Consider the following 27,843-nt stretch of genomic DNA (forward strand, 5'->3'; position numbering starts at 1 on the left):
TCATCGACCAGCAAAGCCTGGCCCCTCTGCCTTCAAAAACACATCCAGAATCAAGCACTTCCCCCACATCCACGATCACCCCGGTCTAACCCTCCATCCGCTCCTACCTGAGCCATCACTGTCACCTCCTCCTGGGGTCCTGGCTCAGCACAGTCCCCTGAGTCCATTCCTTGCAGACAGCCAGAGAGACCCTATTAAAATGTAAAGTCAAGGTCACTGCACAACTCTTTACCAGAACTGCCCAACAGAACTTTCGGTGATGATGGACATGTGCTACATCTGTACTGTCCAGTTCGCTTGCCACCTGCCACAGGTGACTTGAAATGTGCTAGTGTAACTGAAGGGCTGAATTTTTAATCCTACTTAAACAGCCACACTCCGTTGGCAAGGCTGTGGGGAACAAGCACTCTTGAACACAGCTGTGGGAGTATATATTCGCATGTGATTCTAATCCCGGTATCCACCTACCTAATGATGGTTTGTCTATATCTACCAAACTGACAAAGGCATTTAACATTTATCACAGTGATCCCACTTCAAGAGTGTGTCGTCTTGATCTACCTTCACATGTAACACTGACATCACATAAAAAGTTTACAACATCTAAAGACAGGAAACAACCAAACATCCATTCAATAGGCAACTAGTTAAATGAATTATTTTTACCTGTTTCTTGTCCGTCCCTCTTGCAACTCTGAGGACAGGGCCCTCACGTGTCTTGTTTGCTGTTGTACCATCAGCATTTCGCACAGTATCTGGCCCACAGCAATTCTCAGTAAAGATCTGATGAATAAATGAATGGAGCAATCCAGATCAACATGATCTTGACTTGAGGCAAGCCAGCAGGGGCTCCATCCCCCAACACTGTGACACACAATGGAATACCATGAAGTTGTAAAAAAAAAAAAAAAAGAAGAAGAAGAAAGAATAAGGAAATATGACACCTAGGGCATAAAGAAAGTAAAAAACACAAAAACTGGACTTCATCAAAAGTAAAAACATTTTTTTAAAAGTAAAAACATTTTTGTGCATCAAAGGACATTATGCAAAAAGTGAAAACACAAAAAAATGAGAAACAATATTTGCAAATCATATATCTGATAAGAGTCCAGTGTCCAGAACACATAAAGAACTCTTACAATTCAACAATAAAAGACAAACAATCCAATTATTAAATGCGCAAAGGATTTGAATGAAAGCATTGGGCTGAGCCTTAATTCACTCAGCAAGCGTTTACTGAGTTTCTACCATGTGCCCTATGCTGATCCAGACATGGGGATTCAGCTGTGAACAAAGCAAGTCCCGGTCCTCAGGAACTGGTTTTCTGCTGGGTGACACATGAACTGCAAGTTCATTGCCCATGACAAGCGCTGTGAAGACAAAACATGATGATGTCACAGTGACTGGAGGAGGGAGCAACTCTGAGCAGGGAAGTCAGGAGGGGACTCTGAGGAGGCAACATCACTGGTTATTAGGAGTCAACGAAAGGCTGTTGACTCGCTCTTGGCCCGGCGTCTAACGGATACTAAGCGCTCACCAAATCTTACAGTGACGCTTAAGGTCATTCTCATCAGTTTACTGTCCTCTCCCTCTGGAGAACAGGAGGTCCTGGGGCTCAGGCTCGCGGGCGCTCAACACCAGCTGGCACACAGTAGGCGGACGCACGGTCCTCGTGACCTCTGCACGCGGTAGGGCTCGAGAAGCTAGCCCAGGCAGAGGGGGCCCCAGCCAGGGAGCACTGTTCGAAGTGTCCGCCAAGCGCTGGCTCCCTGGCCCCGGCCCGGCGCCCTCCACTCGCGCTCCTTGCACACAGGAGGCGCTTGACAGTGCGTGCTGAAGAAACGCCTGTTTCTGGGTCCGGCGGCGCACGACCTCGGCCCATTGCACAGGCCGGTAAACCGAGCGCGAGGTGGGTGGCGCCGCGCCGGCTGTTCCTGTGGGGTCGACGCCGGGCCCGGGTCGGGGGCGGATCGCTGCGGGGAGGGACGCGCCGCCGCCCCACCCTTCCGTGCCCAGCTGCGACCAGGGGCGTTCCTGCCCCCCGGCGCCGCGGTTGGCTGGCTCGACGGCCGCTGATTGGCCATCGCGGCCCCGGCGCGGTCCCCGATTGGCTGTGACGCGCGGCCGGGCGAGGTCCCCGCCCGCGCCTCCGCCGCGCCGGGCGCTGAGCAGTCATTGGGCGGCGTGATCTCGCCGCGATTCCGCGGCCCTGCCGCCGCCAGCGGAGCGCACCGGGCGGGCCGGGTGAGTGGCCATGGCGGGCGCCGAGGATGGGCCGGGTCAGCAGCCGGAACTCGACGAGGATGAGGCGGCGTATTGCCGGCGCTGGGGCGCGCAGCACGCCGGGGCCCGCGAACTGGCCTCGCTCTACTCTCCAGGTAAGATCTCCGGGCCCCCGCTCTGGGCCTGCAGCCGGGCTGCGGACAGCGACCCCGGGTTCCCCAGATCGGAACCTCAGCCTCAGGCCCTGATGCAGAACTCCAGCCTCGGCTTCTAAACTTGCAAATAGCGCCCCCAAGTCCGGGGACCCCACCCCAGGGCCCCTTCCAAGCTCAAGCCAGAGCTCCAGCCATGGGGCTTTCTAAATGCACAGACAATCCCTATATCAAGGAACTGCCATATCAGCTCCCCGGGCCACATAGAGAGCCCCCATCGCACCCCCAGATCCGGATCCTAGCCTCAAAGCATCCGCGGCTGCAAAGAGCGCCCCTAGACTTAGGGACCCCTATCCTAGGCAACCCGTCAGCTGCATGCACTGCCACTCCCCCCCCCCCCCCGCCTCCTCTCATCCCCCCCTCCCCCCGGGCTCTTAAAAGTCACATCCCATCCCAGGTTCCCCAGATCCGGAATTCACAGCCGAGGGCCCCATCTGTGCCCCAGCCAGGGCTCTGGGCAGCAAACAGTGACCTCACCCCCAAAATCTGGGCACGTCAGCCTCCCTGCCCTAGGAACCGCAACTCAGGGACCCCCAGCTACCTAGTGCCCCAGGCGCCGCCCTACCCCCAAGCCCCATTCTAGTTACAGCTTCAGTGGCCACAGACCACCCACTCCCCCAACCAAGAGGAGCCTCAGCTCTTACTCTGTTCCTCTATTCCGGTATCCCGAGTGGTGAGGGCACTGTAAATCTTCCAGTTTAAGCTCCTCCCGTATGCAAACCCCAAGTCCAGCCCTTGCCCCTTTCCCATTGCATGTATATCAGCCCCCTCCATTTTCCAAACCAGACCACAGTTTAGAGACCCTTACCCCCTGTTCTGCCCTCAGATAGTGGTCTCTGGCTCCTTCCTGCTGTGCCTACTATTTATGCTCCAGCAAGCACCGGCTCTCCCACTCTTCTCTGACTTCCAGTAGAACCCAAGGAATCTCATTGCCTGGGCCCTCTGTCCCCAGGGGTTAAGGAAGTGCCATGGAGAACTCCAGAGTCAGGTGACTGGGAGCTGCAGGAGGCCTCTCCGCCTGGATGTCACCATCACACCAAGCTTTGTTTGTCAAACATTCTGACATCTTTCCTTTTGCCAGGGGACAGCCGCCATGCACAGCCCTTGCCTGGGGTGGGCATGGGTCCACTACCACCTTTGGCTTTCTACTCTGACTGGCCCGGGTTTGCATTACCATCTCTGCCATCACTGGCTGTGTGACCTTGGGCCATTTGCTTTCTTGTTGAGTCCCAGGTCACCAGAGGCCCTTTCTGGACTTGCAATTCCATGCTCTGGGTGTGATTTTTTTTTTTTTAATGACTTGGGTACCTGGTGCATGATGCCATGGTTTCTTTAGCTTGTTCCCAAAGCACCTAGCCTATGGACCTAAAACCTCCTGCACTTCCTGCGATAGGCTGGGCTTGGCATCCCCACTGCTTCTTGCTGTGTGACCTGGGCCAAGCCACTTTCCCTCTCTGAGCCTCAGTTTCCTCACCTCTAAAATGGACATAAGGTTTACCTGTTCCTTAGTGTTTGGGGGAAGAGGAAGTGAGATCATCCACTTTGGTGCAGTGCTTGGCATACAGTAGGCGCTCCCTAGTGCTGCCCCATTAGTCTGGTGTTTCCTGGGAGTCTTGGAGTAAGGCGTTTGACCTCTCTTGTCCTCAGACTCACCACCGGAAACTCGAGGGTAAGGATTCAAAGGCCTCTTCCTTTGGTGTCCAGCTCTGCCCACCTGGGTAAACCCTGCCCACTTTCAACCAAATCATACTCAGGCATTCTGAGCTCCCCCAAGAGACTGCCATTTCTCCATTCCCCCATGATTGCGTCTTTGTCTGGTTCTGATTTCCCCAAATGCCCTTCACCCTCTGAAGAACAGCCATGCAGGGATCTGAGGCTGCAGACAGCCTCCAGATGCCCCAAACCTTCAGTAAAGGCTTTATCTCCTCTTGACTTGGAGCTGTGAGGAGGCAAGGTGATGAGGAGTGAGGAGTGGAGAAGCAGGAGACTGGACAGACTGGTTTCTCCAAGTTTCGTAGGTCTCCCTCCCTCTGTCTCTGTTCCTTTCCTGTGTGGCCTTGTAGAAGTACTTCGACCTTCTCTGGACCTGACTTATAAAATGAGGCACCAGGCTCAACACATGTGGAGCATCTTTGTCCCAGTCTCCATTCTAGGCCCTGAGGGCAAAGCAGTGAATAAGACAGGAAAAATAGAGCTGGTATTTTACTACGCCCAGTAAATAAGGAAAGTAGCTCCCTTGCCCAGTGGTGGCAAGCATTATGGAGCAAATACATAGCAGAAAAGGGGGAAGTGAAATGTTGTTGGGGGCAGTAACATTTTAGGGAGGGGGCAGTTAAGGCTTCACTGCGTGAGTAATATTTGAACAGAGACATGAAGGGAGGGAGGCCTGAAGATAATTGAGGAAGGATTGGTCCAGACCAAGGACCCAGCAAATGCAAAGGCCCTGAGGTGGGAGCATGCCCGGAACGTTTGTGGAACACCAAGGAGTCCCATGGACTGGAGAAAAATGAGCAAGGAGAGAGTAGGAGAAGCTTCTGGGTTCCAGGACTGAATTCTTGATATTGTTGGGGCCAGAGGTGGATTGGCACCCTGACAGTTGGCAGCAATAATAAGGCAGTTAACATAGTTGACATTTATTTAGCACTGCTTGTGCTGGACATTTTCTTCACATGATCTCATTTCATCCTCACTACAACTGCCTGAGGTGTCCCCTCAGTACCGACTGCATTTTTCAGGGCAGGAAACTGAGGCTCCCCCCCCCCCCACCTCCTGTAGCCTCCTCATAGCCCAGCCCCTACATGTGTTCTTCCTAATGCTTGTCCTGTTTAGGATCAAGCCTGCATCCGCCCCTCCCAGAGGGCAGGGTCAGCAAGGCCAGGGACTGCTTGTGTTTGATTTGCCTGGCACTTCATGGTCCCCCTGTCCATCTTGAAGACATTTCCTGAGGCTTAGCAAAGAGTAGGGACTTGCCCACAATCACACAGTTAGCAGCAGGGCCAGAACCAGAACACGGGTGGAAGGAGGGGAATGTTCTAGGTTCCGTGTTCTTAACCTTCACTGTGGAAGGGAGCCAGCCCAGGGTGGGTGTGTAGGAGCCCAGTGTTCCAGGTCAGTGGGGCAGCATGCGTGCAGGGCCGGGGACAGAGCGAGTGGGCCTAGTGTCTGCAGGGAGCTGTGAGTAGTCTGATCGGGGCAGCACTGGGTGGTGGGAACAGCAAGGGCCAAGGAGTGAGGCAGCCTCGGCCCTTTCCTGTGGGCCCCTAGTGTCTGGCCAGGAAGTTGGGGCCTGGTCCTGCGGATCCTGGGAGTCATGGAGGGTCCCCTAGCCCGCTGCCCTCTGGGTTCGGGGTTCACAGCAGCAGCCTGCCCCGTGCCGGGATTTGTGAAGGACCTGGTGGGCTTGGCAGGCCTCGTGGGCAAGCCCAGAGGTAAGGCTTCCCACGGCTTCCCAGCAGGTATCCGCTGAAACCTGGCTGTGTGTGTGCGCCACATCTCAGGTGCCCCGGGCTCCAGGAGTGGACCCTCAGGGGTCATTGGAGTCAGCTGTTCAAACCACCCTGGCTAACTACAGGTACCTCTGGCCCTGGGGGATACAAGGATCTCTTAGCTTGGGGTCAGGGCAAGGATTCGGTCCCCCAGAATGGGTCTGACTGAACCCAGAGACCTGGGGCCCCTTTCCAGGCCAGGCCTGGTCCCTGCCACTCTGGGCTGAGTTTTCTCTCTGTCTCCCTCAGTCTTGTTCTTTTTCCATTTCTTTGTCTCTCCTCTCTGGCCACGCTCTTTGTCTTTTTTTCTCTGTCTCCTTAATATCTCTCCACGTCTCTGTTTTTCCTCTCTTCCTGTCTCTCCATTTCTCATTTCTCTGTGTCTCTACTTCCTGTTCTCTCATCTGTTTGCCTCTCTCAGTTCCTCTGTCTCTCTCTGGTTCCTGCCTTTTCTCGGCCTCCTGTCCCCCCACCTCCCCGACGCCAAGGGCCATCAAAAGTGCAGGTTATTCAGGGCTTGTCTGATTGAAACAAGAAGAGTCGGGCCTGATGCCAAGCCCTTGGCCGCCGTGGCCTGCCCTCAGGAAAGCAAAGATGGCTGAGGCCTGACGCCTGGCCTCCGCTGCTCCTCCCAGCCCTCTATAACCACCACACACAAGCCCGATCTCCTCCCCAGGCCAACAGGCATTCGCTGCCATAACTCAGAGGCCAGATCATGGACCTTGGCCAGGCCAGGGGCTGGCTCAGGAAAACAAGGCCCAGCACTCTGCCAGAGATGGCCTGAGCGCTCATGTCCTAAGCAAAGCCCTTCTCTCCCCCCTGGACCTCAGTCTGCCCGTCTGTATAGTGACACTACTTAGACCACCTGACCTCGCAGGCCCGGCCAGGCTGACTGTCCATGCTGTGACTTTGGACCAGTCATTTCATCTCTCAGGCCTCGTTTCTCCCTCTGAAGGAAAGGGCAAATGGTCCCCAGCCCACAGTGTATGGCAAGGGCTGGCTGAGCTCATCCCTGGCACTGTAACTGGAATATAGTAGGTGCTCAGTGAGGGCCACTTAGTATTATAGATGTATTCTTTATGGATCAAAGTTGAAGCACTTGGTCTGGGAAGGATCCAGATTCCAGAGGCCAAAGATAGATGGCGTTTAGATGGGAAACTATTCCGATTTCAAGGTCATTCTCCAAGGCAAGCCGAAAGAGCTGGGCGCTCTTTAGAACCAGGACAGCTCCCAGCATCCAAGCTAACGTGTCCCATTGACAAGCCCAGGACCCAAACCCAGCTCTTCATTTTTACCCACTGAGCCTCAGTTTCCTCACCTGGAAAGTGAGATCACGTAGCTCATCCCTGGAAGCATTGAGACTTGAATGAGGGACCAGCTCAAAATGCTGGTGATTGCTGCCCCCAAAGGAAGCCACCCAATAGGAGGCCACAGGAAAGGGAGGAGACTGGGCTGAACCAGGAGCTCTTGCCCCATCTGATGGGGACGGGCAGCCACTGCTGCTCAGGCCTGGGGCGCCCAGAGCCTTGTGTTCTCAAGGGAAGCAGGAAATTAGGAATTGTAGGTGATTTTTTTTTTTTAATGTAGCTTTTTTTTTAAGCCGAGAGCAAAATGTGCTGGAGGGAGCTGGTCTGCGGCATCTCTAATGTGGGCTGCACCTGGCACCCCGGCTGTGCTAGGCCTCAGTGTGCGTCGGCCACTGTGACTGTTACTCCATCATGTTAGTGTGCCAGGCCGGCAGGCTGGCGTTGAAGCATCACCTTTTCCTTACCCCTTCCACCTGCCCCCTGCCGACTTCTGCTTCTAAGTCCAGGCCTGGGCCACAAACAGGAACCAGAAAGGGGAAGGCCATGCTGGGCTGGATTACAGTGACCCCAGGTCGGGGCTGCTGGAGCAACAGGGTCACATGGCCCAAGGGAAACAGCCACTAAGAAGTGGGATGCGAGAGGTTCTAGGCCCCCATCTGTAGCTGTGGGGCTGTTGTCGGGGTCCTCACCCCTGCTGGACCTCAGCGTCCTCATCTGTACAAGAGGGGGCCGAGGGGATGCAACCCTGGGCGCGGCCCTTTCCCCCTCTGACCCTTGGTCTTTTTACGGGCAAAGGGAGGGCAGCTGTTCTGATTCTGGCCCAGGGCTCAGCGTGCTGTTGTAGGTCCTGGCCAAGGCCCTCTCTCTCTCTCTCTCTCTCTCTCTCTCTCTCTCTCACTCTGGGCCTATTTCCCTAGCAGGAGCAGTGCAATGCCTGATACTGCCTTCGAAGGTGCTCTGGTGAGGTGCCCCCACAGACAAAGCCTGGCAGTTGTCCTCTAAGATTCTCTTTACGAATTTATTCATTCCACAGGCATTTATTGAGTACCAGCTGTGTGCCTGGGCCCTGGTGAACAAGCCGGCCATGGTCCTGGGCCTCCTGAGTTCACATTTGGGTCAGGGAAGATGGATGTCATAGGGGCAGCCCTATGCCGGGGGGAGTCCAAGAGTCAGAGGGAGCATCATGGATGGCCTCCTGGAGGTGGAGGTCTGCAAGGGCATTGCCAGAGTCACTCCAGGTCAGAAGCGAGTGAAGGGAATAGCAAGCACTAAGAGAGGACAGACACAGGAGGACCCCTCTCTCTCTGCCATGTCCCCTTCAAGTGTTCATCACTCACAAGGACCTGCCCGGCCATAGGATCCTAGTCTGTAGCTTGCTAGCTGTGCAGCCTTAGGTTACTTCCTTGGGACCACTCTGACCCTCTGATCTCTGAGCTGCAGATTGGCATCACCTCAGTAGGCACCTGGCACATAGCAACGGCTCAGTAGATGTTAAACACTAATGATAAGAAAATTATTATCATTAAGGGTCTTCCATGCCCTTGGGACCAGCTGCCTGGGAAAACAGTATCCCCCGGGTTCCTGTGCTGCAATGTGCACCACCCACGCAATGTTTTCCTTCCCTTTTATATTTTTAAATTTTAATTTACAAATTACAAAGGATTTTTGGTAGAGGAGAACATTCACAAATACTAAATTCCAAGGGGGTTAAGTGAAAGCCAGTCTTGACCAGGTAGCTTTTTCTTTTCTTACATAAATGGCTGCTGGTTAGCACTTTGCTTTTTTGCACTCACCGGTATGTCCTGGACACCTCCATGTCTACGTGTAAACAGCCGCCCAGGCATTTTTTTCTGGCTGCAAGGATGCCATGGACCAAATTAATTTGGCTGATCCCCCAGGCACTGGACACTTCCGTTGTTTCCAGTGTTGAGACCCCCTCCCAAAAGACACCTCAGACGGAGCTGCAGTGAGTGAATCAGCTTGTCTGAGCTCACATGGCTTTTAAAAATATGTGGCAGGAGATTTAAAAAGATTTCACACCCATGTCTTGATTTCTGGCTTCTCTTGGGAATTAAGAAGCTCGGGCACCCTGGGCCCGCCCTCCCACCTGGCAGGAGTCCGCATGTTAGTGACCCTCCTTCACAAAGGGCACGGGTGCCACATCCCACAGCCCCCACGCAACCCACCTTACTCCATGTCACCTGCCTGGTCCCTGGAGGCTTTGGGAGTTTGTGGCCCCTCATGTCCTGTGTCGTGCTCCCAGACCCCCTGCTCCTGGCAGGAGCCCTAGAAATGGTAACCAAGGCCCATTTCTCCTAAATCCCTGACTCATTGGAGCCTTGCTTGATGGATGTTGGACAGGATCTGATCCTCTAGGGTTAAAAGGTGTTGGTAGCCTTCACCTCCAAATAATTATGTACACAAGGGGACAAGTGATGCCATGAGGTCAGTTAAAAAAAGGCTCATTAAAGTTCCCTGGAGCTTCTCCAAAGAGCCCACAAGGGCCCAGGAGACAAGTTCTGGTCCTTTCTGCCAAAGAATTGGCCTGTGCAAGGCCAGCTTCATGGGCCGGTGCCTTGGGCCGACTCTTCCCCTTCTCCGGGCTTCAGTGACGTCATCTCTGAAATGGGTAGGCTGGCAGTGACGTCATCTGTGAAATGGGTAGGCTGGCAGTGACGTCATCTGTGAAATGGGTAGGCTGGGGCCTTTTCTTCATGGCAGCCCCTGTGTTCAACCTGTGCCGAGCACGTTAGACTGTGAACACATGGAAGAGCTTGTACAGGTCCGGCCCTGCCTGGCTTTGGTCCCAGCCCCGCGGCCTTCACCACCCGCCCCGCGCTCCCCTCTGGCCTCCTGCCCCTGCAGGCAAGCGCTTCCAGGAGTGGTGCTGCGTCGTCCTGTGCCTCAGCCTCATCGTCCACAACTTGGTCCACCTCCTGCTGCTGGCCCACTGGGAGCACACGCCCCTCGTCATGCTGGGTGTCGGTGAGTGCCCAGGGCCCCGCTCTCTGCCTCCCTCGGGTTCCACAGGGGTCAGGGACCTACCCACTGTCTGCGCCACTCTGATGGCAACTTGCACACGTGGGTCACGGTGTGTGGCTGTGCGTGCCCACGTGTGTGTGCGTGCCTGTGTGCACATGCGAATCAAGGACGTGCTGTGGGAACCCCACCTCTGTCTCAGTGACACCTCCGTTCCTCCTCTTACTTGGGCCAAAACCCTGGGCATCATCCTCAGTTCCTCTCTTTGTCTTCCGTTCCATATCCAGCCCTCAGCAAATGCCCTTGGCTCTACTTTTTTTTTTTTTTTTTTAATGATTTTATTTGTTTATTTGAGAGAGAGAGAGTGAGAGAGAGCACGAGTGGGAGGCAGGGAGAGGGAGAAGCCCCAGAATACAAACATTACTCTCCACCTCCACCGTTCTCACTCTGGTCCGGCCACTGGCCTCTCCTGCCCAGACTTTTGTGGGAGCCTCTTCCCTGGTTCCCAACCTTCCCCTTTGCCCCCACTGTCCGTTCTTCGCTGGTAGCCAGAAGGATCGCGGTAGATCCTCGGTGAGGTCATGCTACACCCCCGTTCTCTGTATACGTAGAATAAGACACCGACTCCTCAGTTCCTCCTCAGACACCATCTCCCTCCACTCTTCTCTGGGACAGCATGCTCCCTCCACACGGGCCTCCTCATTGTGTCTCCGCCATGCACTGTTGGACACACTCATATCTCAGGGCCTTTGCACATGCTGTTCCTGTGCCTGGAACTCTCTTCCCACAGACACCTACGTGATTCACTTCCTTATCTGGGTCTCTACACAGAGGTCACCTCCTCAGGGAGGCTCTCCCTGATTACCCCTCAAAAATAGCAGCCCTACCATACACCATCACTTCAGCATACTGTTACACAATATATTTATTTGCTCGGTATCTGTCTCCCTCCACTCAAATCTCAGATCCCTGCGAGCAGACATTCTTGTGTGCTCACTGCTGCGGCCCAGCCCCGAGCATGAGGCCTGGCACACAGTAGGTACTTGATAAATATTTATGGAATCAGGGAACGAATGAATGAGCAAGCCTCAACTTACAGTACCTACTCGTGTTTCCCATTGGTCAGGCCTCCCCCGTCCACAGCCGGGGAGTCGGATGCTATACTTGTCATCATTTTCCAGATGAGCAAACCGAGGCTTAGAGAAGGGCAGGCCAGCGTCACACCTCAAGCCAGAAGCACAACATAGTTCTTCATCCACCAGCTCCACTCCCAGGTCCTGGGGTGACTCGTTTCCCTCCTGTCCGCGCACCGGCCTCCCCTCTGCCGTCAGACTCAGGCACTCATCCCCTCCCCTGCCCCAGGCTCCCAGGCGGAGGGGGCATCTGTGCCCTTGGTCCGCCCTCCTGGCCCTCCCCAAGTGTTCAGCTCCCACAATCTCATTAAAAGCACTCTGGTCGCCTAAGCCAATAGTGCTCAGGCTGGCTAATTGAGCCATCTGGGTCTGCGGTGGGGTGGGCCTGTGCTGGGGCTGGGCCAGCTGGAGGACAAGGAGTTAACCCATCCGGTGCTGGGGAGCCTGGGCCCCACCGCGGGAGCCACATGCCCCCTTTGCCCAGGGGTGAGAGGGACCTCACCTGCAGCCTCTCGGCCTCCAGGCACTACATTCAAGGGCAGGAATGTGGCCAGCGTGAGCCCTGGTGCCCCATCTTGGGGTGGTGACGAGCAGGCCCCGGCCCAGCTCTCCTACCTCGTGGCTGTGGGGCCTCGGGCAGGTGCTGTTGCATCTCTGAGCCTTGTTTCCCACATCTGTACCTTGGGGCTGCTTGCGGTACCTGCCTCCTCGGGCTGTTGTATGGGCAAAATGCAGGTGTGTGTCGCTGCCGCGGGACCCGTGACCGAGCAGAGGTGGGGAGGAGGCCCGCCGACATAGCGCTCTGTTTAGCAACGGGTATTTCCCAAGTGCCTGCCGTCCACCGAGCTGCACATTGGGCACTTTTAACTCCTGGTGTCAACCTAGTGAGGAGGCTCTGATCACCAGCCTCTGAGAGGCCAGGTGACATGCCAGTTGGCCGTCCCCGGGGCAGCAGCCGAGTCTGGGATCATACGTCCAGACCTGCCCAGCTCTTAAGCCACAGCCTCTCCCAGCAGGGGCCGGACAGCGTCCAGTTAGCACCGGGAGGAGAACGTGTGGGAGCCCAGGTGTGTGCTGTGTGAGCCAGGAGCCTGGGTGTCCCAGGCGGGTCGCCACCTCCCTTCCCTGGTTGGGATCAGAACTTCCCATCCCTGGCTCAGGAGCTCGGGCTGTCCAGTCACAGCATGTGACACCAGCTCCCCCATCCCACACCTTTGCCTCTGGGCTGATAAGAGCAGACAATCTCCTGATAGTGGTGTTTGCAAAGTCCCTAATCGATTTAAGTAGCCACCCTGATTTGTGTGTTAACACGCAGGAGGCCAGGTGCCGTGCCAGTGTGCAGGGCCTGCCTCTAGCCCAGCACTGTCTCCCCAGAGGTCCCGGCACCTGACAGGCCCTGGAAACCAGGGGAGGCGGAAGCATGAAAAGGTGCCCAGTTAATAAACATGGACCAACGATGCAATGCTGGGAAGCAAAACCAAGATAAGAGAACAGGCAGGGAAGGCCCTTCTAGAAAAGTATTTGCAGGGAGACCTGAAGGAGGCGAGGGAAGAGGCCAGGCAGGTATCTGGGGGAGGGGCAGCAGGGAACAGCAGGTACAAAGGCCCAGAGGCTGGTGTGTGCCCGGGGAACAGATGGGAAGCCAGTGTGGCTGGAGAAGGTTGATCCGAGGAAAAGTAGTTGGTGGCAGCTCAGAGGTGGGAGGAGGGGGTGTAGACTGCAGGGCCGTGGTCTGGACTCGCGGTTTTGTTCTACAGGCCACGAGGGGCCATTGGTGAGCTACAAGGAGGATGGATGGGGGCAGGGAGGACCGGAGAGGAGGCGAGCATGGTGGCCCAGACCGGGTAGGGCAGTGGAGGCGGTGAAAAATCATCAGATTTTTGGTGAGCTGTGCGAGGTGAGCGGCCAGCGTGTCCTGTCAGCTCGGCTGTGGAGGTGAGAGAGGGCCTGTCGGTGGCAACTCTCGGGCTTTCATGGAAGGGACAAGGTGGCCATTAACAGGGGTGGGAAGAGGCGGCTTGGGGGGAGATGCTTGAGCTGCCTGCCTGAGAGCCAGGGCGAGGTGCCAAGCAGGAAATTGCAAATCCAAGTGTGGAGTCCGGGAAGGCAGCCGGAGATAGAAATCTGGGAGTCCTCTCAGTAGAAGAGGTATTTGAAGCTCGGATGCTGGCAGAGTGCTCCCAGGGGCTGAGTGCAGGCGGAGAAGAGGCCCAAGGCCCCCGTGCCTCCAGGCTGTGGGGGAAGGAGGAAGAGCCAGCTGAGGGGGCGGGAGGGGTTGCAGAGGGCAGAAGGAGAATGTGTCTCCAGAAGACTTGGGGGTCAACTAGGAGTGGCCGCGGAGCAGACCAGCAGGATGGGACAGCAAGGGGACCACCGGATTTGGCCACGTGGAGGCCGTCAGTGACCTTGACAAGGACAGTGTTGTCATCAGTGAAAATGTGAACAAATGAATGTCCCTGGGAGCCTTGAGCTATTGGCTGTGCCTGGGGAAAGTGGAGGAAGAGCTTGGGCGCTTCTGAGTTGGCCCTTGAGGAGTGAGTAGAAGTTTCTGGAGGCCTGGTAGAGGAGGGGGTGTTCCAGGCAAGGGAGCACAATGAATGCAAAGACTGGTGGTGAAGTCAGAGGTCACCTGGCCTCAGGTCAGGTGAGGAGTCAAGCTGAAAGATGGTAAAAAAAAAAAAAAAGCCAGGATTTGGCCCAGCTCCTGCGGAGCAGCCTGCCTTCAGCTGATCGCTTCTTCTTCTTTTTTTTTTTTTTTTAAAGATTTTATTTATTTGACAGAGAGAGAGACAGCGAGAGCAGGAACACAAGCAGGGGGAGTGGGAGAGGGAGAAGCAGGCTTCCCGCTGAGCAGGGAGCCCAATGCGGGGCTCGATCCCAGGACCCTGGGATCATGACCTGAGCCGAAGGCAGTCGCTTAATGACTGAGCCACCCAGGCGCCCCTCTTCTTTTTTTTTTTTAAGATTTTATTTATTTGTCAGAGAGAGAGAGCATATGAGCACAAGCAGGGGAGCAGCAGGTGGAGGGAGAAGCAGGCTCCCTGCTGAGCAAGGAGCCCGATGCAGGGCTTCATCCCAAGACCCTGGGATCATGACCTGAGCCGAAGGCAGGCACTCAGCCGGCTGAGCCCCCCAGGCATGATCGCATCAGTCTTAGCTGCTCTCACAGTCTCCGCGCCAGGCCTTGAAATGGGAGGGGGCTAACAAGGCACAGCTGGGTGACCTGTGGCCAGATGAAGGCCCCACCCAGTGGGTCAGGGTGGCCCCGAGTGAGTTATTCACCATCCTGTACCCTATTCCAGTGTCCTGCACATGGGGTGCTGACCAGGCCCAAGCTGCCCCCAGGATGAGCCGGCTCTAGCCGCTGCCACCTGCACCGGGACAAAGATGCCCTGTGTGTTTGCCTTGGCCACCCCTGCCCCCCATTACAGCCTCCTCAGGCAGCAGGCCAATGACTCCTGGAGTCACTGCTCTAGAAACAGCCGCTTGCAGAGGCCTGGGCCTCACAGAGCCCAGAGAGTGGGGTGCTCCTTCTCTCCAAAAATAATTCCTAACATCTGCCCAAAGCACACATCCCTCCCTGCTTGGCAGCCTGCAAAGGCCAGGTGCTGGTCATTTGACAGATGACAAGACTGAGGCCTGGGGAGGTGGGTAACCCCTGGAGCTACCTTGGGAGCGCTTACCATGTTCCAGGGACTGACTTCACGTGCATTAGCCCAGTTTATTAACCTACTGTACTTAAGGAAAGTAGTGCTATTAAAGTCCCCATTTCTCAGACGGGGACATGAAGGCTCGGCATCATTGTGAACTGCCCTCACGATGGTCCCCAGCCACTCACCCGCAGCCCCGACTGCCCTTACCCTCCGAGTGTCCTTTCTCCCCTGGAAAGTCAGGATGTGTTGGGGCCCATCACTATGGACGTGAAATAAGACGATGCAGTTTTTCAAAAATAGATTTTATTTACTAAAAGTTTTAGATTTACAGAAAATGAGCAGGTAGTACGAAGAGTTCCCATACACTGTCTGCTCCCAGCTGCCCTTATTGTTAACATCTTATATTTTACATTAGTGTCTGTATATTTGTTACAATCAAGATACCATATAATATGGATACGTTATTATGAATTAAAGTCCATAGTTTATTCAGATTTCCTTAGTTTCTACCTAACGTGTCCTTTTTCTGTTCCAGGATCCCATCTAGGATCCCACTCACATTTATTTATCATGTTCCTTTACGCTCCTCTTGGCTGTGACAGTTTCTCAGACTTTCCTTGTTTTTGGTGACCTTGACAGTTTTGAGGAGCCCTGGTATCATAGGACGCCCCTCTATGGGATTTTTTTTTTTTTTTTTTTAAGATTTTATTTATTTATTTGAGAGAGAGAGAATGAGAGAGAGCGAGTACATGAGACGGGGGAGGGTCAGAGGGAGAAGCAGACTCCCTGCCGAGCAGGGAGCCCGATGCGGGACTCGATCCCGGGACTCCAGGATCATGACCTGAGCCGAAGGCAGTCGCTTAACCAACTGAGCCACCCAGGCGCCCCTCCCTCTATGGGATTTGTCTGGTGTTTTTCTTTTCTTTTTAAGACTTTTTTATTTATTTGAGAGAGAGCACAAGCAGGGGGAGGAGCAGAGGGAGAGGGAGAAGCAGACTCCCAGCTGAGCAGGGAGCTGGAAACCGGGCTCCATTCCAGGACCCTGAGATCATGACCTGAACCGAAGGCAGACGCTTCACCCACTGAGCCACCCAGGTGCCCCTGGAGTTTTTCTTTTTCTTTATTTATTTACTTGAGAAGGGGAGGTGGGGAGGGGAGAGAGAGAGAAGCAGGCCCCCGTGAGCATGGAGCCTGAGAACACAGGGCTCAGTCTCACAACCCATGAGACAACCTGAGCCGAAATCAAGAGTCAGACGCTTAACCACCTGCAGGTGCTCTTGGTCACATCCCCCTGCTTTATCTCTCTCATGGACATCGTTTTTACTGCTGAGCAGTACTCCATTGCCTGAATGTACCATGGTGCATTTATCGATTTAGCTGTTGGATGTCTGGGTGCTTTCCAGGTGCAGCTGCTAGGAGTCGAGCTTAACATTCACGCACAAGCCTCTAGGCAGACATATGCCTGCATGGCTACTCTGGGCCAGGTCGCCAGCTATTTATTTGTTCTCACTCAATATTTATTGAGCACTTATAGGGACCACGCCCTGGACCAGCACCTTAAATGTTTTCTCTCTCTTAATCCCTAAACTGTACCAAGGCTAGTCCTAAGCCAGTTACACGTCTTATCTCCTTAATCGTCCTAAGCATTCAATCCTTACAGATCACAAGAATAATAATAAATAATAATAATAAAATATTAGAAAAACAGTATTTATAATAGTGGTTAACATCACGGAGCGCTTCTTGTGTGCCAGGCCCTACGTCAATGATGTTAAAAATGCATTATTGGGGAATATAACTCCCACACCTGGCTCTCTCAAATAAATGGATGAAATTTAAAAAATAAATAAATAAAGATTTTATTTATTTGAGAGAGAGAGAGAGCGAACGAGAGAGCACAAGTGGGGGATAGGGGGCAGATGGAGAGGGAGAAGCAGACCCCCCGATGAGCAAGGAGCAAGATCCTGGGATTAGGACCTGAGTTGAAGGCAGTCGCTTAACCACCTGAGCCACCCAGGTGCCCCTAAATAAAATCTTTAAAAAAAAAGAAGAAGAAGAAGAGGAAGCCGTTGTTGGCTTTTGTCTCTCCAGCCTACCCCCCTAGCCCAGGTCCACCCTCCTAGCACTGTCACTGAGGAGCAGGACTGCCCAGCCTGGATGGCATCTAGGGGTTTTTCTGCAGCCTCCACAGTGTCCCAAGGCCCTGGTCCCCTATCACCAAGGAGCTGAGGACCCCAGCAAAACTCAAAGAACCCTTAAATGGCCCAGCTGGGCCTCAGAAGATTTCACAGGGAGAACCAGCCTGGGGAGGAGGAGGGAAAGGGTTTGCCTGAAGTCCTGTGATCCAACAGACTACACGTACTGCCACTCGAAACTGCATTCGTGGCCTGCGTGGTTTACAGCTTGCCGCCGCCCCCGCCCCCGCCCCCCCATCACTCTGCCCCAGGGACAGTGAGCTTAGTGTCTGCTGCATCTCTGGCTCTAGAGCCTGGCACACAGTAGGTCCTCACCGAATGTTGCTTGATGAACAAAATGACCGAAGAACAACAATTGATCTTTTTGCTATGTGCCAAGCACTGTACTTTAGTAGTCTGCATTAATTAATTCCAGGAATATTTACTGAACCCCCTACTAAGTGCCAGGAACTGGGATGAAGCCATAAACAAAAGACTAAAACCCCTGCCTTTGTGGAGTTGACGTTCTTGAGACCATGAGCAAACAGGAGTGAAGTCCACAAGGATGGGTGCTTGGAGAAAAAGAAAGACAGGAGACAGGAAATGCTGGAAGATGGGGGTGGTTATAATTTTAGATCAGGTGTCCCCAGCAGATGTTTGAGCAAAGACCTGGAGGAAGTGAAGGAGTATGCTCTGCTACACCTGGGGAAGGAATATTCCAGGCAGAAGGAGAGCAAATGCAGAGAGAGAGAGAGAGAGATGCAGAGGTGTGTGAGGGTGTGCAGGGGGAAAGGGAATGAGCCAGGAGGGCTGAGATGGCAGTGAGCAGGGAGAGTGATGGGGGACGGCACTGGGGCGTTCCCTTGCACAGGTAGCGAGCCACTCTGCCTCAGTTTCCCCCCCTGTGCAGGGGCAGTGGTGCATCCTGCTGTGATAAATTTGGACCTCAAGGCAGGTTAAGAGCCCAGCTGTGCCACTTGCCATCTTTGTGGCCTCTGCCTAGTCACTTCTGTTCTCCAGGCCTCCCGTTACCCACCTCTGTAAGGGGAGCGTGAGGATGGTACCAGCTTGGACCAGACTGAGAATCCACTGAGATCAAGCATGTAAAGCACTTGGGTCAGGCCCTGAAAGTGCTCAATAAATGGCAGCCGCTGTGTGTTTTATAATGACCATGCCCATCCATCTAGAGGAAACTGGGGCACAGAGAGCTTAGTATCATGCCCAACATCACACAGCTAGTGAGAGACAGCTAGGATTTAAGTCCAGATCTAACAGCTCTTAACCTCTGTATTATCCTGAACCCTCAAGTAAGTGAATGGTGTTGGGGTCTTTGAGGGAACCCCGGTCCAGTTCCGAACACAGGAAGAACAAAGTCAAGGAAAAGGCTTCCGGAGGCCAAATCATGACATTTATTGTGACAAAAGCTAGGTTGGGGAGGAAGGCGTGGCTCCTGTCCGCACCTCAGGTGTTTCCGACACCAGACCCCAGAAGGACATTTCCATCTAGTCACTGGCAACACCGAAGTAGACTGGGCTTCCCTCTGTGGAGGGATCAGGGTCAGAGAAGGGCACAGGCAGCTCCTAATAGGGGAAAGTTGAGTTGACCTGCGCGTGCCCAGTTTATTTCCTCCAGACTCACCAGGCAGATGAGTCCCCACATATTCCCTGGGCAGAGCAAGTAAAGGGACAGGAGTGTTATCCCAAAGCCTCCATTCACAGGGAGAAAAGCATCCCAAGTAGAGAAGGGACACCACCCCCCCATAATGAGTGAGTGAGCAAGCAGGCGAGTGAATGAACGAGGGGCTCCCTACTGTGGGGTGGAGGATGGGCAGGACTGCCCCCCTGGGGGTCCCCCACCCCCACCTCACCCTCCTCTTGTCCACAGTTGCAGGTGCTCTCATTGCTGACTTCTTGTCTGGCCTGGTGCACTGGGGAGCTGACACTTGGGGCTCCGTGGAGCTGCCCATCGTGGGGAAGGTGTGTATATTGACCCAGCCCTGCCGCCCAGCAGGGGGTTGGGCTGTCTGACCTTGGGTGAGTCCCCTTCCTCTCTGAGCCTCCTGTTTCCCTGTTTGAAAGACGGAAACCGTCGTTCCAGCCTGACCCCATACCCCTCCTCCGGGACCAGAAGAGACTAGAAACCCCCCTGGGATTTTCTGGAAGCAAAAGCATGAAGCATGGGATAGTCAGAAAGCTTTGAACCCCCTGAATTTGGGGGCCACGTCTCTTTCTGACTATCCCATGAATTTGGGGGCCACGTCTTATTCTCCTGTGCCAGCCCTGCTGCGTCTCACTGTTTGTGTTAAGTGAACTTTGCCTCCTATCAGACTTCTTTGGTTGTGACGCAGCGTCCAGTATGAGCTGGCTTAACCAAGTAAAGGGACTGATTCACGTAACTGAACATTTCAAAAGTAGAACCAAGGTAAAGCATTGCCGGGTCCAGTAGGACAGACGGTCATACCGTGTTCTCATGACTCCATCTCCCTGCATCCCTGTCAGGCACTGTGGCAGAGAGATGCTCTGAGTGGCCGGGCCAGGGTCATGTGCTCACTTTCACCTAGGGGATGGAGGGGTCAGCCCCATCGGAACAGCTCGTACCAACACAAGAGGAAGAGGGGGAGACTGTTACTGGGAGGGGCATGGCCGCGGGGGAGAAATAGAGGGGGCCTGCCTGCCACTGGGAGGGGCGTCCTCAGCTGTATTAGAGTGGGGAAGAGGGGTGGAGCTTGTCTCCAACTCCCCTCACACCGCTGATGGGGAGACTGAGGCCCCAAGTGGGGCAGTACCATCCCGAGGTCCCCACCAAGTAAGTCACTGTGACTGTCTTCTGCCAGAGCTGTTTAGACCGGGACCCTGAAGGCCAGGTGGGCTCCGTTATCAGTAGCATGGTGGAATGTTCTGGCATCCCAAAGGCCAGGAGGCGAGCCCGGGTCCAGTGTGCACAGGAGGTGGTGGAGAGAGGCTGGCCACCACGGGCTGACTGGTCCCATATATCCCTTCTCCCGCCCGCACCCCCACCCCAGGCTTTCATTCGACCCTTCCGGGAGCATCACATCGACCCCACAGCCATCACCCGACACGACTTCATCGAGACCAACGGGGACAACTGCCTGCTGACATTGCTGCCTCTGCTGCACATGGCCTACACGTTCCACACCCAGAGCCCCGGTGAGCGTGCCGGCCGGCGGCGGGCTGCAGGGGGCTGTGGGGACGGAGTTCCCTCACAACATTATAAAAGATTTTTAGTTGCCGGCCTGTAGAATTGGGATATTTGACATAAAATCTGTGTTCCCAGCTTCTCTTGGACGATCCGCTCTGGCCATCCTGGGTCCTCGTTCCCACTGGCAGGAGCTGAGCTGCGGTCGCCATCTTAGACAGTCCCCACTACCCGCTGCTGTCCTACACCTGGCCCACCTTGCCCGTCTGCATGACCTGCCTGGCCCTGAGGGCTGCTGGCTTGGCTGCCCTGGCTTAGTCGGAAGAATATAGGCTGTGAACTCAGGAAGTTCTGAGTTCTGATCTCTGCTCTGCCTATCTTGGGGAAAAAAGCAAGTCATTCTCACCTCTGTGGGCCTCAGTTACCTTATCTGTCAGGTGGGCAGAAGTGGCGGGGCGGGGATAAGTACTTGCTCTGTTCTGGGTCTTGTTCTAACAACTTGACACCTCAGGGATCCTTAGAGCAGCCCCCCTCTGTGGGTAGCTGTGAGGAGTTGCTGCGGTGCCCGCCCGTATCCTCTTCCGCAGGCTCGCGCCCATCCCCCGGCTGCCGTGAGTGGTGGCTGCTAACAACTCCCCACTGTCCCTTGGGAGAACTGCCAGAGCAGGTCCCACCTCTCCCCTTGGGATAAGCCTAAAGCCTAAGCCTAAAGTGACAGGAAAAGCCTACAGAAGACCAGCCCTCTCACCTCTGGGTGGGACCAACTCTGTGGAGCCGAGCTGCCCCCAGGATCAGGCTGACAAGACTCCCCCAACCCCATCATTGCTTAGCTCTCCCGCTGCTTCCCTCACCCCCTCAGGTGTTTTTCTGAACAGAGGACACCCCCCCCCCCGCATTCCTCCTCATATAAATTATGAGCACATGAACCCTTGTCTCAGGCTCTGCTTCTAGGGAACCTGGACAAAGACTTATTCCCATTTTACTGATGACGAAGTTGAGACTCAAAGAGGCAGAGGCACTGACCCAAACTCATATAGCCAAGAAATCTCAGAGCATGGACCTGAACCCAGCTCTGCCTGACTCCAGAGCCCAGATCTGTAACAATTTCTTATGCTGACTCCATTATTTGCCCACTGAACAGAAGAGAGGACTGAGGCCCAGAGGGGAGTGTGAACTTGCCTGAGACCATGGGGGAGGGTGGAAGGAGGCCTGGGAGCTGCCCAGGGGCAAGTGGGGAGGGCCAGGCTGGTGGCGGCCCCGCCCGGTGACAACTGTGTGGCCCTGTGGGCACCACCCTCTCCCCGCCTTGCAGAAGCCCTGGAGCAGCTGTACCCCTGGGAGTGCTTCATCTTCTGCCTGATCATCTTCGGCACCTTCACCAACCAAATCCACAAGTGGTCACACACGTACTTTGGGCTGCCACGCTGGGTCACCCTCCTGCAGGACTGGCATGTCATCCTGCCACGCAAACACCACCGCATCCACCACGTCTCTCCCCACGAGACCTACTTCTGTATCACCACAGGTGCGGCTACAGGGTGGCATGGAATGGGCTGTCCCCACGTCCAGCCGTAGCTCCCTCCTAGGATCGGTCGGGCAGGGGTCACAGGAGGAGGTCCTGGAACCCTCGCCCTGCAGGAGCATGCTCTTACAACACACACCCACCTACTATGTGCCAAGCATTCTAGGTGCGGAGGACACAGCAGTACGGGGAGGGGGGACGACCTTCCCCACTCCCACCTCCCACCTCATGGAGCTGTGATCCCACCCAGCCAGCCAGCTCATACTTGTTGAGCACCTGCCATGTGCCACGCACTGTCCTGGGCTTAGGACAGAGCACCAAAGGACCAGGCACAGATCCCTGCCTTTGTGGCATTCCTGTTCTCCTAGGGGACATGCCAGACAGTACAGAAGTAGTACAATTAACCGTGCTGACTGCTGCGGAGCAAAACACAGCAGAGGGTAGGAGAAGGAACTGCGGGACTTTCCCCTTGAGAGAAGGCAGTCGGCGAAGGCCTCACTGAGAAGGGGACATTTGAACTGAGGGAGAGAATGATGCAGATCTGGAGGAAGAGCAGTCCAGGCCACAGGAACAGCAGGTGCAAAGTGCCTGAAGGAGGACACACGTGCCTGGTTGGTTTGAGGAACTGCAAGGTAGTTAGTATGGCTGGAGCGAAGGGCATTAGGGGCAGAGTAGAGGGAAGATGACCAAGTCCAGATGTGAGAAATGCTATGGGGGACAGAGCAGGGTAAAGGGCAGAGACGCGTGGAGTGAGGAGGCAGGAGTAGCTGTTCATAGAAGGAGGTGAGAAATCGGAAACCAGCGTGAGAGAGACCCCTGCAGCCAAGTCAGGACAGACCAGTTCAGACAAAGGGAATAGCAAGTACAAAGGCCCTGAGGCAGGAACATGCCTGGTGTGGCTGAGGAACAGTAAGGAGACCCACATGCCATTGGGGGTTCATGAGCCGGTACCAAAGGTGAATGGAGCAGGTTTGCTGGGGCCCCCTGGCATCAAACTTCAGTGGGACTGAGGTGCTCTCGGCATCCTGACAGCAAGTCAGGCCGGCTTCAGCTCAACTATCAGCTCCTTCCCCCCGCCGCCGGAATGGGGCTGCAGCGCCCTCCTTACGTATGGCCTTCCCAGGCCAGGCTGTGAATGGCACTATGGCAGAGGCCAGGTGCTTGTCATGTGATAGCTCCTGGATAAGTTACAGCTCCTGGTTTTCGCAGGGGGCGGGGCGCGTTGTCTTTCTGGAGGCAGAACTGAGAACCACAAAAAATAGTTTTTGTATGTCTGAAAGTCATGTTCTTGGGCAGGGGGAGGGGTTAGAATTTAGGCTGCTGAGATCAGGTTAACTGCTCAGCCAGGCCTAGGATCCATCCTGGTTTGGCCACCCACTAACTGGGAGACTCCCCTCCAAGCCTGTCTTCTCATCCGGAAAATGGCACAGATAGTACCTACCTCGTGATTTGGGTGGGAGGCTGTAAAAGAGAGGAAGTAAGATCGTAAGCAATATTCATTGAGCATCTACTATGTGCCAGGGGATCACCAGTGGAAAAACACGGGGTTCTGCTGTGTTGGGAGTTGCGGAGAAAAACCGACACAAAACAGGAAGGGGGTGAATTAATGAGAACGGTCACAGGTCATCATAAAAGCTGTAACGAAACAAAGGAGGGTGATGTGGTCAAGGAAGGCTCCCTGGAAGAGGTGGCAGGGGAGCCCGGTGATAAGAAATGCTGCCACCGTACCTGGCACATAATAAGCACTGGGTAAGAAAGTGAATGAGTGAGGGGACGAAGGCATGTGTGAGCAGCCCCTAAGCCCATTGGTGGGAGGTGCCCACCCCCAGATTCCTTGGTCAGCCCTTGTCCCCTGCCCTGTCCAGACTGACTCCTCGGTGCCCCTGCCCCAGGCAAAGCCAACACTTTTCTTCTGTCTCCTCAACTGCCGCTCTCCCGTTCAAACCCCCATGCCCTGTTTCCACTGCAGGCTGGCTCAACTACCCTCTAGAGAAGATAGGCTTCTGGCGACGCCTAGAGGACCTCATCCAGGGCCTGACAGGCGAGAAGCCTCGGGCAGATGACATGAAATGGGCCCAGAAGATCAAATAACTCCTCGGAGCCTGCCACCTTATTGCCAACCTTCCCCAGCCCCCCAAACCGAAGCCATCTGCCAAATTCCAGCCTCCTCGTGCTGGCCCCTCCAGATGGGGAGGACGCCTCCTGGGCTGGGCCCGGGCACCCCCCAGCCCACCCCTCGTGACACAGAATACTTGAGCCACTGATTTTTCATTTCCTTTTTTTCATTTTCTTTCCTTGGCCCCTCCCCAGCCACCTGAGCTGCTCTTGTCTCCAAGCCTGACTCTGCAGAAAAAGGAGCCCCGCCCTGCTAGCCATTCCTTGGGTGGAGGGAAAGCTCATTCACTTCCTGCACTCCCCCAGCCCGCGCCCCCCCCCCCCACCGCCTCACTGGGCAGCACTTCAGTGTGGCTGGCGTTGGGGCCACTGAGTCGTCTTCTCTGTCTCTCTTTGTTTGCCCCCAGTGGTCTACGAGCCCCCCAGGCACACCTATGTGTGCCTGGAGCATTGCCCTGCCATGGCCCTTCGAACTGACCCTGAAAGCCTGGGTGGGTGGACAGCCCCAGGCACCACCTTTGGCCTAGCCTGTTCACCCAAGGATGGCCAGGTGCAGCAAGGGTCTGAGGGCAGCCGGCCAGAAGAGGCAGGATTCCCCTGCCCAAGCCTGGACCCCCTTCCCCCCCTGCCCCTCCCCATCTGCCCATGGGATTCCAGCCAGAGCTGATATTTCCAATCAGAGGATGTCTTCACAGAGTGCAGCCCCTGCAACGGGTCTTGGCCATCTGGAAGGGGACACAGAGTCCCCTCTGGCTAGAGGGATGTCCAAGAAGGAAGAATGGGGCTTTTTTGTTTTGGTTTGTTTTTTTTTTTTTTAAAGGTGCTTGCTTGTTTAATGTAAATAATAGAAAGCCTTAATATCTTTTCTGTAACACGGAGTAATATTTTAATGTCATGTTTTGGATGTACATAATATATTTATAACAAAGCAGCAAGAGTCTACTTAACCTCGGCTGCCTCGTGTTTCCGGGTTGGCTGGTGGGCGGGGGATGGTTAAGGATCCTGGAGGGTGAGGCCCCACCCCTATCCCATTCCTAGCTCCCCTCCTCCTCCCTTGGGCTCAGAATGGGAGCTTCGCCACCTGACACAGTGAATTAATGTTGCCATCTGCTCCAAACACTTTCGGAGGGGACCCACGACTGGATGAGGAATGGTCTTCCTGCAGGATGATAAGGCGATGAAGGCGGATCCCTGTTAGTGAATTCCTTCAGCAAATGTTACTGACCCCTGGTGTGTGCTGGGCTCTGACCTGGACACCGGGGCACACAGCAGCGAACAAAACCCTGGTGGAGTTGACCTCCTCAGGAGAGAGACAATAAACATAAATAAATGCACATGTACATTCAGATGGTGATTTATAAAGAAAATCAAAAATAATGTATCACATTGGAAAAGCAGGGTGGGGCAGTTTTGGCAGGGCGGTCAGGGAGGGTCTCTCCGAGGAGGGACATTTTAGACAAATGAGTATCTTGTTCATTTATCCATTGAGCAAGACATTATAAGGCACCTCCCATGTGCTAGGCACTGAGATTCGGTAGTGAACATACAGACATTACAATCAATATCTAATCTGGGCTAGGTAGTTTCTGCAATACTAGCCCCCCAAAAAAGGGGGGGGACAGAGATGATAAAATACTCTTTAGAGTGGTCACAGATAAAGCTTTTTGAAAAATGTGACCCATAACATAATTTTCCTTAAAGTTTGCCCACTGCTAGATGATTTGTGACTGTCCGAGGGAACCACAAAAGGAGGGAGAATTAGAGTTCAATTCATAAGTGGCAGAAAATAATACCTTAAGTAAAAATAGCTAAAATAATTTGATTAACTCCTATAACTGAAAAGTGGAGAGGGGGTGGTTGTGACTTAAGGTTTGGCAGGACTGAGGGGCTCACATGATTCACCAGACCTTGGTCAGTCTGGTCCTGTTTTTCTCTGAGTTGAGACTTGACACCAGACCAGCTCAGCAATCTCAGCAGGAAATGTTTCCCCTTCCAGTGGTTGCAGCAAAAGCCCAGGGAAGGCTCTCAGTGGGACAGACTGGGTCTTGTGGTGGTGAATGGTTCTGGTTGGCCAGGTTTGAAACATGCCACCCGGGGTTGCAGGGGTGAGAACAACACTTCACAAGCCACAGGATGAGAGGAGGGAAAGGTGATTTGTTCCCAAAAGAAAAAGTAAGGTGTTATCAAAGGAAGTCTACAGTGGGTGGGGCAGAGAGTGAAACTTCAGAAGGGTCAGATAAGCACCCTTGGGGCTGCAGAGGTTGGTTTCTAGTTCACAGGCCCCAGTGGAGAGATTTTCCAGGCCTACCAACCTGTCTTAATTGCCCGGAGCAAACAACAGCACCAACAAAAACAAAAAAACCAGCCTGAGTCCACCAATGAACTGACCTGCCCAAGATATCACAACCAGTAAGACAGAGCCAGGCCTCACATGCAGACTTGTCTTCGCTGCTCCTGAATCCCAGGGGCTGGAAAAACACCTTCAGTTATGTCTTGTGTCTGTGTTGGGGTCATTTGTGAGATTGGGCCAGGGGGATTGCAAACAAGGGCTTGTGAGGGCCGGGCAGGGGAAAATGCTCCTATCCATGCACGCTGACCACCCGCCAGACTGCGCAGAGCTCCATGCATGGAATCTGAGAGGTGAGTACATTCAGCCCCATTTGCACACAAGGACCCTGAGGCACTGGGGTCATGGAACAGACCCAAGGTCACACAGCTGATAGATGGCAGGCCTGGGACCTGAACCCTAATCTGCCCCAAAGCCCTTATGCTTTAACACCGGCCTGTAGCCCCAGTGGAGGGATGGAGGTGAGGAGGCAGGTGGTGAGTGAGAAATGTGTCCCCTGCGAAAAAATAGCTACACAGCAGGATGGGAAAGAGCCGCTGACACTGAGGACTGGGATGCCCTGGGGACCTCAGGCCCAGAGGGCAGCCGCTGCTCACATCAGCTGATTAAAGAGGAACCAGAAATCCAGATTTTTTTAAAATGCTGGCTCCATTTTTTAAACAGATGGTAGGCAAAATAAAACAGGTGTACGGGCTGACTTCTGCCCTCAGCTTCCCAGCTGTGCGGGGATGGCCCGCTTTTTGGTGGATTTGTGCTGCTATCTGGTGGTGGAGTGGGGCAGGTAGCAAGCAATGCAGGGCAAACGCCTTCCCAGCTTGGCTGGGAATGTCATGCAATCCCCCAATGTGCTGGCTTCTTCTTAGAGGGGGTCTGGGCGGGACACCTATCCCCAACTTTAATGCCACTCCCTTTGATAAACCTAAAAATTTCAAGCTACCCTTTAAACACTTTTTTATGTATTTTATTTATTTGAAAGAGAGAGGGAGAGAGAGAGCGTGAGCAGGGGGAGGAGCAGAGGGAGAGAGAGAACCTCAAACAGACCATACTGAGCTCGGAGCCCAACACGGGGCTCGATGTCACGACCCTGAGATCATGACCTGAGCCAAAATCAAGAGTTGGACACTTAACCGACTGAGCCACCCAGACGCCCCAAACATTTTTTAATAGGTAATACATGCATAAGGTAAAGAATAAGAATCAATACAGAAGGATCTAGATCGGGGTCAGCTGATACTGCCAGGGAGCCAAATCATGGCCCCATGAGCATTTTTTTTAAGTGGTTGGGGGGTTATTAAAAAAAAAACAGTATCCCCTAACACATAGTTCAAATTTCAGTGTGTTGGTAAAGTTTTGCTGGTACATAGCCACACCCATTCATTTGCATTTTGTCCAATACAGAGGCAAAGTTGAGAGCCAAACGGCCCTCAAAGCCTAAAATACTATCTGGCCCTTTACAAAAAAAAATAAAATAAAATAATAATAATAAATTTTTTAAAAGTCTACCAACTCCTAGGGGCGCCTGAGTGGCTCAGTCGTT

The 27,843-nt window shown here is 54.2% G+C and overlaps 2 protein-coding genes across 7 annotated transcripts in view; one reads left to right on the forward strand and one right to left on the reverse strand.

The window, feature by feature from the left end:
- Positions 1–2,024, reverse strand: part of LOC116621635 — a 217,564-nt gene extending 215,540 nt beyond the window's left edge. For 4 of the 5 annotated variants that reach the window (XR_004297432.1, XR_004297435.1, XR_004297434.1 and 1 more), the window contains exons 1-3: positions 1,538–2,024; positions 667–783; positions 108–191 (exon numbers count right to left, since the gene is read on the reverse strand). Coding sequence is in view for 1 of the 5 variants with exons in the window: in XM_032387514.1 (XP_032243405.1) it covers positions 108–191; positions 667–783; positions 1,249–1,362 (315 nt within the window). In the remaining 4 variants the exon portion in view is untranslated. The other variant, XM_032387514.1, reaches the window with a different exon arrangement.
- Positions 2,025–2,164: 140 nt separating this feature from the next.
- On the forward strand, positions 2,165–25,289 carry LOC116621651 (transmembrane protein 189). 2 transcript variants are annotated; one of them, XM_032387553.1, is made up of 6 exons: positions 2,165–2,378; positions 10,093–10,212; positions 19,051–19,142; positions 20,189–20,333; positions 21,635–21,847; positions 23,814–25,289. In XM_032387553.1, the coding sequence occupies exons 1-6, from the start codon at positions 2,255–2,257 to the stop codon at positions 23,933–23,935; spliced, it is 816 nt and encodes a 271-aa protein (XP_032243444.1). In that variant the 5' UTR covers positions 2,165–2,254; the 3' UTR covers positions 23,936–25,289. The 2 variants fall into 2 exon arrangements, with proteins under 2 accessions (XP_032243444.1, XP_032243445.1); XM_032387554.1 differs by lacking the exon at positions 10,093–10,212.
- The last annotated feature ends 2,554 nt before the right edge of the window (positions 25,290–27,843 follow it).

Source organism: Phoca vitulina, unplaced genomic scaffold (genome assembly GCF_004348235.1).
Source record: "Phoca vitulina isolate PV1807 unplaced genomic scaffold, GSC_HSeal_1.0 scaffold50, whole genome shotgun sequence".
Classification (NCBI taxonomy): domain Eukaryota; kingdom Metazoa; phylum Chordata; class Mammalia; order Carnivora; family Phocidae; genus Phoca; species Phoca vitulina.